The 13412-nt window shown below is 42.2% G+C and overlaps 1 protein-coding gene across 2 annotated transcripts; it reads right to left on the bottom strand.

Moving 5' to 3' along the window:
- Nucleotides 1-284: 284 nt before the first annotated feature.
- On the bottom strand, nt 285-12313 carry LOC127332420 (1-phosphatidylinositol-3-phosphate 5-kinase FAB1B). Of its 2 annotated transcripts, none has more exons than XM_051358722.2 (12): nt 11779-12313; nt 10305-10967; nt 9297-10037; nt 8935-9088; nt 8503-8847; nt 7162-8130; nt 6735-7066; nt 6452-6575; nt 6135-6290; nt 2853-4337; nt 1351-1611; nt 285-1091 (listed from the first exon to the last, which is right to left on the bottom strand). In XM_051358722.2, exons 2-12 carry the CDS (start codon nt 10910-10912, stop codon nt 747-749), a joined length of 5520 nt encoding a protein of 1839 aa, XP_051214682.1. In that variant the 5' UTR covers nt 10913-10967; nt 11779-12313; the 3' UTR covers nt 285-746. The 2 variants fall into 2 exon arrangements, with proteins under 2 accessions (XP_051214682.1, XP_051214681.1); XM_051358721.2 differs by having other exon boundaries at nt 10305-10964.
- Between the last annotated feature and the right edge of the window lie 1099 nt (nt 12314-13412).

Raw genomic sequence — 13412 nt, 5'->3', positions numbered from 1 at the left:
ATGTCGTGAATCGCCTCAGTTATTTTCTTGTCAGTTAGTACCGTATAATTTGCGATCACACCACATTTCAAATTGTCAGCTGTGACATACTTAAATAATGGGTAAAAAAATTCTGCCACAACGCTCAGTTGTTGTGATCCAGTGAAGCCATCAAATCGTCGCCAATTCATCTTGTCACAATTCTATTTGTAATAAGCGGCAACCCCATTCTGCCGTCAAAAACTCTTCAGTGACAGGTTAGCATATTACAACCACTGCACCCGTGGTGTGTCGACATTTAAAAATATTTACAACCCTCACAAGACCGCTTTTGCATCATCACGCTAATTCCATGGATGTACATCAAATTCCCAGAAAACCACACACAAAATTGCACTCCCAACATGTTGTTTCTACACCAAGACAAGTCTTCCTAGAAATAACATACAACTCCAACATAGAAACAAACATTAGGACAAAAATGTTTCTAACGGCAACAAAAATGATTTCTATCTTTTTCTGCATGGTATGATATCCCAATGCACTAGACTCAAGTGTTTACGCGATCCTATACACTTGTTAATTTTCTATCTATAACACTCGAGAACTTCAGCTAGATTTTGTACATCTTGGTCTGCCAAAAAAAAAATGAAGAAGGTGCCCAATAAATGGGGGCAAACCAAAAAAAATGAGCAAAATTGCAAAGAATCAAAATCTATTTATGTAACCAAAAGAAAAAGATTTACTCCACAGTAATTCCGTGCATTTTAACGATCCAGCATGCCTGACGATCCCGTGGAGACCAACTGATCGTTATCTTGGCCGCTTTCAGATGCTTGCTTGCTGGGGATGATTGCTGACGGCGACCACTGATCAGGGACAACAAGAAAGTAGGCCGACATGGCTTTCCTGAAACGCTTCTTGTACTGCTTTGGTGAGATTACAGTTGGTGATACATTTTTCGGTCCGCCTAATATTCCTGAAGCTTTCACCCATGTCTCTAGATGTTTGTCCCATGTATATTGCCTCATGAAATCTATGATTCCCATTACAAGTTCATGCCTCTTCTCATCAACACCAACAAGTAAAGAGTAATCCATTACGTCGATGGACTGCAAAAAAGTTACCAATGTTTCTGTAAGAAACTGCACTTGTTTGTTGTATCAATTTAAAGCATACCATATTAACTCAATCAGAGTTCTATAGAGTATAGATTTCCCTTTTGGAAGAAAATAAAAATAGTTTAATAGATTCTCATAGACTCATAGTGGTAGAAAAAGATCGCAGCTCACAGCAGATATACCACATATGATATAGATTATAGAATAAAACAATAGATGTCAATCAAGTATGCAGGTGTGTTGTACTTACAGCAAGGAATGCAGTATCATTCCAAACAGCTCTCTCCAGAAGCCGCTTCGCCTTGTTCCCGACAAAAATTGGGGATGTTGGCATCACTTCAAGTAAGTTCTCATCAAGAAGTACTTTGTCACTACCATTCGAATCAGGGTTATATCTTGATCTTGTCGAGCCTTTCAAATCATATAATCTCGTCACACGACGTTCAAATAAGAGATTTTCCATGACCAGAACATCCATCTTCACCTCCTTTCCACCTTTCAGACTCTTAACCTACTCATTCCCAAACGATGATATTAAAAGATCTATAAAGCACTTCTGAAGATTAAGCACGTAGATCAAATTTCACACTAAAAAGCTGCTGTTGAATTACATGCCAAACAAGTTTGAGTCCAACTATCAGGATCACTTTCAGGCTGTTGCATCACTCAATGGATGACTTGGATAACATTAACTTAATGCTTACTGAGAACTAATGTTTTCAAAAGGAAGTATATAAAGCTGTATCTTGTGAGTCGTAATGCTATTTTTTTATATGTGTCTACTTTACAGGTGCGACATGATTTTCTAACCAAGTAACGCCACAGCCTAAGCTCCTTTGCGTGGGCGGCTGAACAGTGGCACGGTGGCAGGCAAGGTAGGGTTTCGTGTAGGTAAAGCCTCCTTTTCTGGTTTCTTGATTAATTGATTGATGCCTTTAGGCTTACACAGATTGCCTTCATATAGGCTACTTAGCTTGATCCTGAAGCCAGATCAAACCTTCCCAGCCTTTTAATGTTTTCCTATCTTTAACAAACTCTACCTTGTCTAACTTTGGAAACTAAAAAACTTCATAAACAAGGAAATTAAAAGATCAGAGGCTAAGCCTCAAGGCTGATGGCCCTAAGTCTTCCCACGGATATGTGACGGTAAACAAAACTAAATCAGATAATTTTTAAATATTTAGTTATTTCCACTGCTCATATACGGCTGCCATTTTATTTTTCCAAAAATAATCTAGCTTGGGCCACTACTTTTTAAACAGTACAATGTTAACAAAGAATTATAATATAGTATGAAATTACTTCAAATGCAAAAGATAGAGGCTCATTTTCTACATGGCCAACCACCTGAAGTTTGGAAAACATGACTACATGAATAACATCGGTACACATCTATGGTGTTACAGTTCCCCTCCCTTGCATCCATTGATTAATAATTTTCTAAGAAAGACTACTCCTCCCTCCGATCCATATTAATTGTCACTAATATGTATGCATCTAAATCAAAATGTGTCTAGATACATCCATATTAGCGACAAAAATTATGGATCAGAGGGAGTAGTATAAGTGGAATCCATCAAGAAAGATCACAAATAAATATAGGTCTTTCAATATAAGAAAGCCACAATTAAATGATGTCACCTAAACTATGGTAACATGACCACCGGAAAATTACACATGGGGCACAACACATAAAATTTAGTGTGCGGTCAGTGGAAAGGAATACATGCAGAAAACATTCGTGGAAATTACCTGATAAATACCAAGAATTTTTGCAATGCAAGTAGGACTGCCTGTGACAATTGACTCTGACAGATATTTGAAATATTCCGGAGCAAATTTCATGAAAGACTCCAATTCTGTTTTGGTAACCTGCTTAATGATGAACCTGTCATCCAGTGATTTTGCAAAGAAAACATTGCTCTTGCCTCCTTGAGCACCCCATTTCTTGCAGCGACTTAGTGACCTGACAAAGTCACGCTCTGATGGACAGCATATTCTCCTCAATGCATCAAACTGTTTTGCATAGTAACAAATCACAGTGTACTTCACTTGTTCTAGAGGACCTTCATCTCCAAAATTTACCTTTATGTGAGTTACCTTGCCATACACAAAGGGGTCCGAAGTAGATGGGTTCTTGCTTCCTGGCATGGAGAGAATATTGTCCTCTGCTGACACAACACTTCTTAGAAGTTCAGAAGTAGTTTCATCTACCGATTCAGTTAATGAGACACTTCTGGAATCACTGAGTGGAAGCGAAGTGTCTGTTGCTTCTTTTTCGAGCTCGTCTGACAGCTGAAGATGGTATTCATGAGAGGCAAGTGCGTGCGAGATGATGCTGGTAGGTTCATCATCAAAAACTCCAACAACAGTGTCATTGGTGCCTATAGGAAAGAGAAATTTGGGCCCAATCTGACGCTCCACCGGCCTTAAGAAAGAAATATAAACAGGTGTATATTCAATGAGCGCATCAAACCTTTTTGAGCGACTCCACTGCTTGTTAAGAGAACGGTATAATTGTAAGAAAGGCATCCCTATCCAATTGGAATGGTCCTCTGCACAATCCCCTAGCTTGTTAAGCAACACAGAGGCGTACGAAGGTGTAGTGTCACTGATGTGTTCTTCTGAGTCCTCTGACGATGCCGTGGAATCTGGCACTGCTACCTTGCTAGTAACAGGGTCATTTTCACCAGTCCATTTTGCATCAAGTGCATTAGACACATCTAATATACTGGGAAACTGCCCTTCTGACAGGGTGCGTCGAGCAACAAGATCAGACTCCAAAGGGACTGAATCTGCGTTCACGCTAACACTGCTATACAGAGGTGTTTGGACATTTCTTTCGAGAAAATCCGACTCACTTGTAAGTATTCGGTGGTCAAGATTACAATAGCTATTACCTCCATCAACTCGACTACAATTCTGTCCACAAATGCTCACCTGAAGATTTTCAGCGTATTTAGCTTCTTTATTAGCAGCCCCAGTGCCACTATTAAGACTATGAAGCTGTCCTGTGGCATTTGGATCAGCAACACTATCCGCAGAATGGATTATCTCCTTATCACCTGGCCTGATGTTAGATAGTTCATGGCGATTTCTGTCTGATCTTGCAGCAAATATCAGCCTTTGATCCCACAGGTACGAATGGAAGAGCAACTGCCTCCTCAGCCTATTAATCTCAAGAATGTCTGGTTGACATTTCGGTACTTCCTTTTTCAAAACTTTATTCAGACATCCCTAATTGGTAAAATAAGACAACAATCAGCTACCTCATAAACAATGCATGAGTGCAGGACCAAAGTAATGGAATTGAATTTTTTGGTGCCAAAATCATTTCAAGGACCAGATTCACAGAACTTCTGGACATTTCAAGTTGATTTCATGTCTACACCAAGAGGGCTCACATGGTAGCACTTTCTATGTTTGTTATCACTAGATATGTTTATGACTAAATCTCAAACTTACTAGTCAAGTACTCAATTAGTCATATTTGTAGTTCCAAATATACCATTATCCAAGAGATTCGTATTTGCATCTGCTGACATGAAAGTTGAAACAAATCTATCCTAATTGTTGACACAATTATAAAGAGAAATGAGCTAGGCCTTATTCTCTACAAAACAAAATGAGTTGGGGATTGACTTGTCAGTGATATATTGTTGTTGAGTTGTACATACAGTCATACACAGATGGCAGATTTTCACAACCCTGTACACATGTGGTACAGTTCAAGCAACATGTGCCACAAGTCCACGACCTTGGAGTTGTCAAGTGGTGTGCCTTTTCCATGAGTTGAAATTGAGAAAATGACGCAAAACCACCACAATTGGGGTAAGGTTTTCACTTAACTACCAAGTTGGGGTGAAATGACACTTAACCACCACTATTGGGGCTGGTTCGTGACGAAGAGCACTGATTTTTCGTTTTGCTGATCTTAACCAGTTTTCTGGCAGGTGGGGCCCTCTATTAAATCCTAGGTGGCAAAACCAAATAACTTATTTATGCCAAATTTACAAGACCCCCCACCTCAGTTTCCCACAAGCAATCAAGGCCTGGGAGCGTCCGCTGCGCCCTCCTCCATCCGCCCTCCTCCACCAAACGTTCGTGCACACCGGCGCCCGTCCCCTACATAGGTCGGCGCTGCCCCGCCCCACTCCACCCCTGCTCGGATGGCGCCACCACCCTCTCACCGGCGTCCTGGTCAAAGCTGAGCTCGGTCCATCCACCGGCGCCGCCCAGTCGCGCCGCCCCTCCTGATCTAAGGTGAGATCCGGCACACATGTGAGGAGTCAGGCCACGCCCCCTGGCCTGGGGCTGGGGCTAGCCGGCGTCAACCGCCACGGCCCAGGCCAGTCGCGCATGCGTGACCCGCTGCAGCAGTATGAGGTAGAAGCGGCCGCGGAATGGGAGGCCTTATCGGCAACGAAATAGCACGGGGGCGCAGCAGCAGAAGCCTCTGGCACCACGGCGAAGGCGAAATCAAATGGGGACGCGGCCCCCAAGGCCTCGATAGCGGCAGAATCGAACAGGCACCGCGCGGGCTTCCATCTCTTCTCCGTCCAGGCCAGGGTGCTCCTCGAGGTGTTGCTCCGTGGAGGCACATTTCCCTCCGGCGGTGAGTGGCCCAGGCCAGGTCAGACGTGAGGCAGAGGAAGAGGACGGCGTTGACCTCATGGCTGGATCACTAGGGTGATTTTCTTTTCTAACGGAGGACACATGTGATATAAAATATATTTTAGGGGTTCTTTTGCAAAATGAAACCGGCAGTTAGGTTTCCACCAGCCACGTTGACCTGACAGGTGGACCCAAATGGTCAGAATGTGGTTTAACACCACTAATTGGTGAAGTCAGTGCTCTCCATCATGAACCAGCCCCAATAGTGGTGGTTAAGTGTCATTTCGCCTCAACTTGGTAGTTAAGTGACAACGTTGCCTCAATTGTGGTGGTTTTGCTTCATTTTCTGGTTGAAATTACAAGTTTAAGGTCTACTTCAATGGAAATGGTATAAGAAAGCAGTATCAAAAGGAAGCGCACCTCAAATTCTAACTTTTCCTTTCGAAACATGCCCTCAAGTTCAGCAATATAATTGGTAAATTCCACACCGACAGAACTGCTGTGAGCCTTTTTCTCAGAAATCAGGTGTAAAGTACGTGATATTTCGTCGAAGAGAACCTTTGCCCGGTCAATAACCTATAAAATTTGATAAAATGTTAACCACTCAGGTGACAACCAAAGCAGTTCTTTAATAGCAAACTACTAAAAAATAAAGAGAATTTGAACATGCTTGACAAAGCCTGAAACAGACTCAAGTTTTATGCAAACCAAGCCTTCTATTGATGTATGATACACACCTCGTTTACTTCTTTCTGTATCCACTCCAAAGGCTGGTGAGTAAAATAAAGCTTATGAGGTGGTACATGGACTGAATGAACATTAATAGGTGCATATCGGAAGCAGGCCACCATTTTGCCCAACCTATGTACAAAAGCAGAACATCAAAAACCAAAATATCCAATCTTTTATAATTCAACATGAGATTTATGGCCAGCCTCCAGGGTGCATACTCAGTACTCCCTATGAAAATCAACTGAGAACAATTCAGTCTGGAAATGCTAACATCTGAAGACAACTTACCCATAGAATCGAAGACAGTCCCTGTGGAGAGAATGACCACAACTGGCTACCCTACTTGCAGCTGCATGATTTGAAAAGCTAAGCTCCAAAAATTTTCCCAATGACAAACCCCAAGCAGCATCAGACATGACAATCCTAGGAGTCGCTGGTGGAAATCCATCACTCCGTGGGCACTTCAGGCACCTGTGCCACATCCAAAGTTTCCCATCCCTTTCTCCTGGCAAAACAATATCTGCGTGTTTTCTAATTGATATTGTTAGACTCCCCTGGTGATGAGTGTAGCATTGGACATGAGCTTCAGGTGGCGTATCACATGCTCGGCACTTGTGATCCTGTATAAATCATTGTTACTACTGTCATACATGTGAAGAATGGGAAGGCCGAAGTTCATGAAATTACACATGCAGGGAATAAAAAGGATAAAAACCTTTTCAAATAGCTGATCACGCAAAAACCTTCCTAGGGGCTTGTCAGCATTACCATAATACTTGATGCGTAACAGGTGGGCTCGCTCACAAATAGATCTTTTCCATACACAACGTATGGACAAAGAGACTAAGATGCTCTGATGGTCAGAAGGCACAACATCTTCCCTATTTGATGTGACGTCATGTCCATGACTATTTTCTTGATTTTGTACCGCAGGAGTAGACACTGGTTGCACTAGGAGCAAATTGTTAGTGTTGATGATTCTCACATTAGGCAAAGCACTTGAACCCTCTAATGGCTCCTTGAGATTAGAATAATTAGTGGTATTTGAGCTGACCACAGACATGCTCTGATGATGATTAGAGTTGACTGAATCTGCTCTCACCAACTTAAGGTCTGAACTCCTTGAATAATCCTCATGGTAATCACCAGAGTACACACTCCTTTTCTCTACAGTAGAATATATATGTGAATGGTCCATGGGTACATCAGATGTAGCTATTGAAGACATGGATACAGAATCTGCAGTTGCAGTGACCTCTAATTTATCACCATTCTTGCTGTTAAAGTTACAACCATTGGTGCACAAAGGTCCAAAAGAACAAGGGTTGGCCTTTTGAGAAGTAAGGCAATCACTGTCTACTGGTGGTTCAACCACAGCTGTTGCAGTTGGGTCAGCTGATATAACAGAGTCTGTGTCAAGGTGCTCAAAACTAGCAGTTGCCTGTTGGCTGTTGGAAGTATTAATTGTGAAACCTGGCACGGTTGAAATAGAGCTGTCTGCAGTAGATCGTTTATCTGGTAAGGTTACAGTCAGTGGAGACCTTAGGGGAAGTTCTGGCAGGGTGGCACCTTCATCTGCAAGGAAAGATGTTTCTAAGGCCAAGTGATATGCTGCAAATATGCCATACTGGACCACATGCTTAATTCTCTTCAGCTCATCCATGCTACCGCCTTTCAGCAGAACCTGCAGGTCATATAGGCCAAAATGATAATTTTCAGGAAGAGATTATATTTCAATGTTTTATGCAAACAAACTGGAGTATGACAGGAAAAAAATGTACAGAAATTTTATCATATCTTGCTGGAAAAAGAAATAAAAAGTTATGCTTGCCACCATCTCAAATAAGTGGATCTTTTTTAAGAGAAAAGTAAGTTAACGTTTTGACACCTTTCAGTTTGGAATACATTCACAAGCAAGGGAGATAAGCTAACAAGTTACTGTTACGATCACCCTGATCAATAAGTAGTATTATGTCTTCTGTAAAATATTTACTACATGCACTTTTGGAGCCCAGCTTTCCTAGAAGAAATAACAGGAAGTAGTTATATCACTTACAGTGCATCCTAATGGCTTTGCGCATCCTTCAAAAAACATCATGGTCTTCAGCATTTTCTTGGTCTTATTATCCGGCGTCACAGAATGTTCAATGTGTTTGTCTACATGAAACAACTCACAATAACCAAGTTTCTGCGACGGTGTGATATCAGCAGAAGAACCTATCTGAGCACCTGTGCAACGAGCAATACGCTGCAAGAGGGATTCTTTAATATTTAAAACCAGCGATATGTTCTTTTCTAGAAGCAAATCTTGAGCATAGCGAGAAACTGAATTCTCAACCAAAATGAGGTTAGGTTTTTGAGCTACAATCTTCGCGACTGCCATTTTAAGGTGATCTGTTTCCTGCACAGTGCATATCATATGAGAAATAAATATAAGACAAATGTAAGCTTAATAGTGATAACAGCAAATGTGAAAAGGTTCATGAACCTGCTGGAGCAACGTGTCAATACTCGACAGCTGATTTGTAACTCGTTGATACTCAAGAGCTCCGGAAAGTAGAAGGAGACGAGGTTTTTCTATTCTGGAAGACATGCGCCTATGTGCGACATTCTTCTTACAGACTACTCCTTTTACAACAGCGCTGAAAGAAAATGGATACACGCTTCAGAAAATATTTAAACAATATGTCTCAATGTAGCATTAAAGTCATCTAATTGACAGTACCAACTGGATCACCATTAACAAGATGTAGACTCCAAGAGGGAAAAAATATTTACAGATAGAGCTTCATGAGCGTCAACAAAGATCTCAATTGTAGGTCTATAGTACAAAAACAAGAGATAATTCACCTTTCACTGCGGTGTCCACTTGCTAAACACTTAACCTTGACATATCCACCAGGGTCCATGCTACCATCTTCGCTTGTGTCTGGTCTGAGGAAGTTTGCAGCTTCCCATGATACCAACGTAACAATCTCCAACCAACCCATGTCATCACCTTCCTCTAATGCAATATTCTCCACCTGCAACAGCTGAGAAATCAAAGCCCTGAAATGCCCATCAACAACATTCTTCATTACTTTCTTATGTTCTTCAGATGAGCGATCTCTACTTCGAAATTCTCCACTGCCGAAGCTACTTGATGATTGAAGATAACACCTTCCACCATCAGATAAAGGAGCATCGTCGTCATCGTCGTCATCAAACATATCAGTTTCTAGCTCATCTTCTTTATCTTCTGGTTCAGGAGGGATCCAAAAATTATCATTCTTCTCAAAATCCACTGAATTTGTATCCACAGTTTCCAGAGCATAAATGGAAGACGCAGCCCCACACTCTGAGCTATTATCAAGTTCTGGCTCATCCTCCACTTTGGTGACCGTCAATGTGCTGGGGAATCCGTGGTCAAGTGCACAAGAGGATAACTCCGCTGGAATTACATTTTCTTCAACCGGCCTTGCTATTGTTGTATTGTATGTAGCATCTAACTCATCAAAATCATCTGAGCGGAAGTACTGGTTATTGTGCTGTTGATGTTGCACCTGCCTGTCAGAGCAGTAAGCAGCATACTCTTCATCTTCATCATCACTCCTGAAGAAGAAAGTCCACGATGAGACTTGGTGTTTTCAAGCATCATAACTTGTTAATTAATCAAGTACCACATAACAAGATCAATTCAATTCAACTTTGAACCAAAAATATAATGATATTTTATACCTTTTCTGAAGATAAACCAACAGTATTTAAGAAAAAACATAGGACATATTATGATATAGAGGGCATTTATGAGAAAAATACCTACTAATTATAATTATACTGGGTAATGTTATAAGATATATGAGGTCCTATACAGAATACCTGTTTGTGTAATAGCCAAATTGAATCGAAGAAGAGTCATCTCTGTTTGAAATGATCGACATACTTTTCTCAGGCAAATGGCTGTCTTGCATACTATGAGAAAGTTTGTCTTGAGAAAATTTGGGAGGGGGAGGACCAATGGTGGGAGCCCGAGCCACATGTTTATAATTTCCAGCAGGGTAAGAACCAGCCAGTGTGCTAACACTCTTAATGGTGATAGTTGACTTTGTACTGAACAGACTCGCCTCAGACAGGCAAGGGCTGAGCACTGGCAGCAGCTGCTTGACAGCAGCAATTTGCTCTTGCTCCCATTGCTTGAAGCAAAAGTTGCAGACACGAATCCTATCCCCCTCATCGTCACTTTTATCAGGGCCACTTGAAACTGGGACAGAATTTGCTGTGCACCTACCACAGAATATGCGCCCACAACGACGGCAATGGTGCCTGCGGTTGAATATGGTGAACTGTGTATCACAGTCATAGCAGACTCGACAACTGTGGTCAGGCATCCAGAAGTCCCTCGAGACATTTTCTGGTTTGGACCGGCGAGGCAGCCATGATGTCAAAAGCTTAACTACATCAGCACAAGTTTTATCTGAGGGCTCCATGGGTGGCTGCAATGGTACCGCCTCAAAGAAATCCTCATGCTTGCATCCTCATCTGCTGCAACATAAATGTATTAAGAAATTATTAAGACACACAGTATGACATAGTGCCTGGAAAAGAATAGAGTTTGTCCAAGAATGCATGCAGTCAAACTATTTTAATTTTTACCAACAGTGCTTCATTATAAATTAGATGATGATGAAAATTACAAGCAGATTACTCAAAAGTACTTTGATGATATTATAATTTTATTATTAGGTAATGCATATTGATTGCAACAGAAAATGGTGGTCCAAGTCATGTTTTGTATACAGGTACATCACGCCACAATGGCACATTTGATCTTGTAGGGAGTGAGCTCACTTGTGTATTCCAAGTAATGTCTCTTGTGTGGAGTCCAAGCATGGTGCTGCTCCGTGGTTTATATGAGACATGGCTTTTCCTAACAAAGATATATGTAGTACTACCTAACACAGCAAATTATGACATGCACCTTGTGTAGAATCTAATACCATGTATTTTTAATACAACAATAATTGTCTGAATGGACTAATAGAAGGAGCATGACCAAACTATAAGTTCTGTACTTTACTTTTATAGGTAGTCCAATTTACACGGAAATTTACCTACAGTTTTAAAATATCGATACAAAGCTGTCTGAAGATACATTCTCTAACCCAAGAGCATATGGGCAATCAACAATACGCAAAGAACAACACTGCAATAACTCTATAAGCACCCAGAAAAATTCCAAAGGTTTCTTATTGATAAAAAATTCCAAAGATTTAATTTTTTGAGAAAACAATCTGAATTTGGTTTTCCAATGCAATGCCGATACAGAATCAATAACGCTGCCGGGGGGCTGTACCTCCTGCAAAACCAGTCAGAATTAGCACCGCCAGAGCGGAGCCGCGGCAAAAAATTGGACACGAATCCGCAGAAGGGCCTCCAAGAGAACCAATATCGGGCGGGTGGCGCCTGTTGCAGCAGCCGCCGCCGCCACCACCACCACCACGACGGAGCGTGGCAAGAATTCCTCCGCGCGCGCCAACAGGACAGGTTACCTAAAAGAAAAGAAAGCGTGATGTCACCACCCGATGTCGTGCCCCGCGCCCATATATCGTATAGGCGGCGGGGGCGGGGCGGGGGCGCTGCTCGCGCCGGGCATTGGCGCCGGCGTCGCCGGAGCCACACGACACGAGGCGGCGCGCCGAGCGACGCAGTGGGAGGTCGTTTGGCGTCGATGCCGGGTCCGAGCGCTGCGGGAGAATCCGATCGGAAGGGGACCAAAAGATGGAGAAATTTTGGTTCACGAATCGGCGGAGAGGGGAGGACGGGGAAGAGAGAGAGCGACGAACAGGGAAGAGAGAGAAAGGGAGAGGAGGGAGTTAATTCCTCTTTCTAAATTTTACTTAATTTTTGTGGTTTTGTTGTTGGCATGACATGTGAGGGTGACAAGTGGGGTCGTGAAGCGAGGAAGTCGCGGCGGGCCCACAAGGGGCTCCTGGGGAATCTGTAGCGCTGGCTTTCCATTTGTGCTCTTCTTTTTCCATGCGAGGCACTGCTGGGTTTCACTAGCGTTTCTTTTTGCGGTTTCGTTTAGGCCTTGTTTACTTATCTGGTATTTTTCTTCCCATGGGTATGGGGATGGGAGGGGATTTGGTGTTCACCCAATCCCCTCAAATACCCCTCCCAAAAATACACTAGTATGATGGAGAGTTTTTGGTTTAGGCAAAAAATGTGGGGATGGAAGAGGATGGGAGGGGATATCTCGGGATTATGTCGTTCAAAACCAGAGAAGTAAACGGACTAGTGGGGATTTTCCGGGATACGAAATAATCCCCTCCCATCCCCATAAATACCCTAGGAGTAAACAAGGCCTTAGAGATTTGAAAGTTTTGCGGGTTTTTTGCATTTATTTACTTCCAATACTTGTATATATTTGATAGGGAGGACAACTCTCCACCGGAAGTGCTTTCTAATTCCCATCCCATTTAGTAGCTGCGGAGATTATTTTTCTTATCACATTCCTATCAGAGATCGGGTTGTCCATTAAGAAACTATATTCAAATATTCTTCACACAATTTTATGGTCATGTATGTGTGTACTAAATATTACTATTAAAATGTACTAAACTAGACACCATATTACCGCATATTATGAAATATATACCAATTTATATGTATATACAAATATAAAACGACATATAGCGGAAAGATGGAATGGGAGACCTTTTAATCCCCAAACCCGTCCCTTGATGGATGAATTTCTTGGAGGTTTGCGGGAGGAACAGGCCCCCATTGTCATTCTCAATGGTGGATTAAACAACTCTTGGATGTGCAGAATTCCTAGATGGACAGCTTATAAGTAGGAAAAGCTTGAAATCACCCGCAGGACCTATTGTGCGGACCGGGTCGCTAGTCACACTCGTCCTTCTCTCTTTCCCTTCTCGCCTAGCTTTTCTCTATTGCTCCAGCACACTGCTAATGTTATCGCTAACT

The sequence above is a fragment of the Lolium perenne genome, chromosome 4, assembly GCF_019359855.2.
Source record: "Lolium perenne isolate Kyuss_39 chromosome 4, Kyuss_2.0, whole genome shotgun sequence".
NCBI classification, from domain to species: domain Eukaryota; kingdom Viridiplantae; phylum Streptophyta; class Magnoliopsida; order Poales; family Poaceae; genus Lolium; species Lolium perenne.
The sequence above is the reverse complement of the archived record's forward strand: the minus strand, read 5'-3'. Positions and strand labels throughout refer to the sequence as shown.

What these genes read in the sequence shown, in the direction of transcription:
- LOC127332420 (XM_051358722.2), bottom strand. Translation starts at nt 10,912, where the DNA reads ATGGAGCCCTCAGATAAAACTTGTGCTGATGTAGTTAAGCTTTTGACA. An exon ending in TTGACACGTTGCTCCAGCAG is followed by an intron (nt 8,848 to 8,934) that starts GTTCATGAACCT and finishes TGCACTGTGCAG; the next exon opens with GAAACAGATCACCTTAAAAT. An exon ending in GTGATCAGCTATTTGAAAAG is followed by an intron (nt 7,067 to 7,161) that starts GTTTTTATCCTT and finishes TGATTTATACAG; the next exon opens with GATCACAAGTGCCGAGCATG.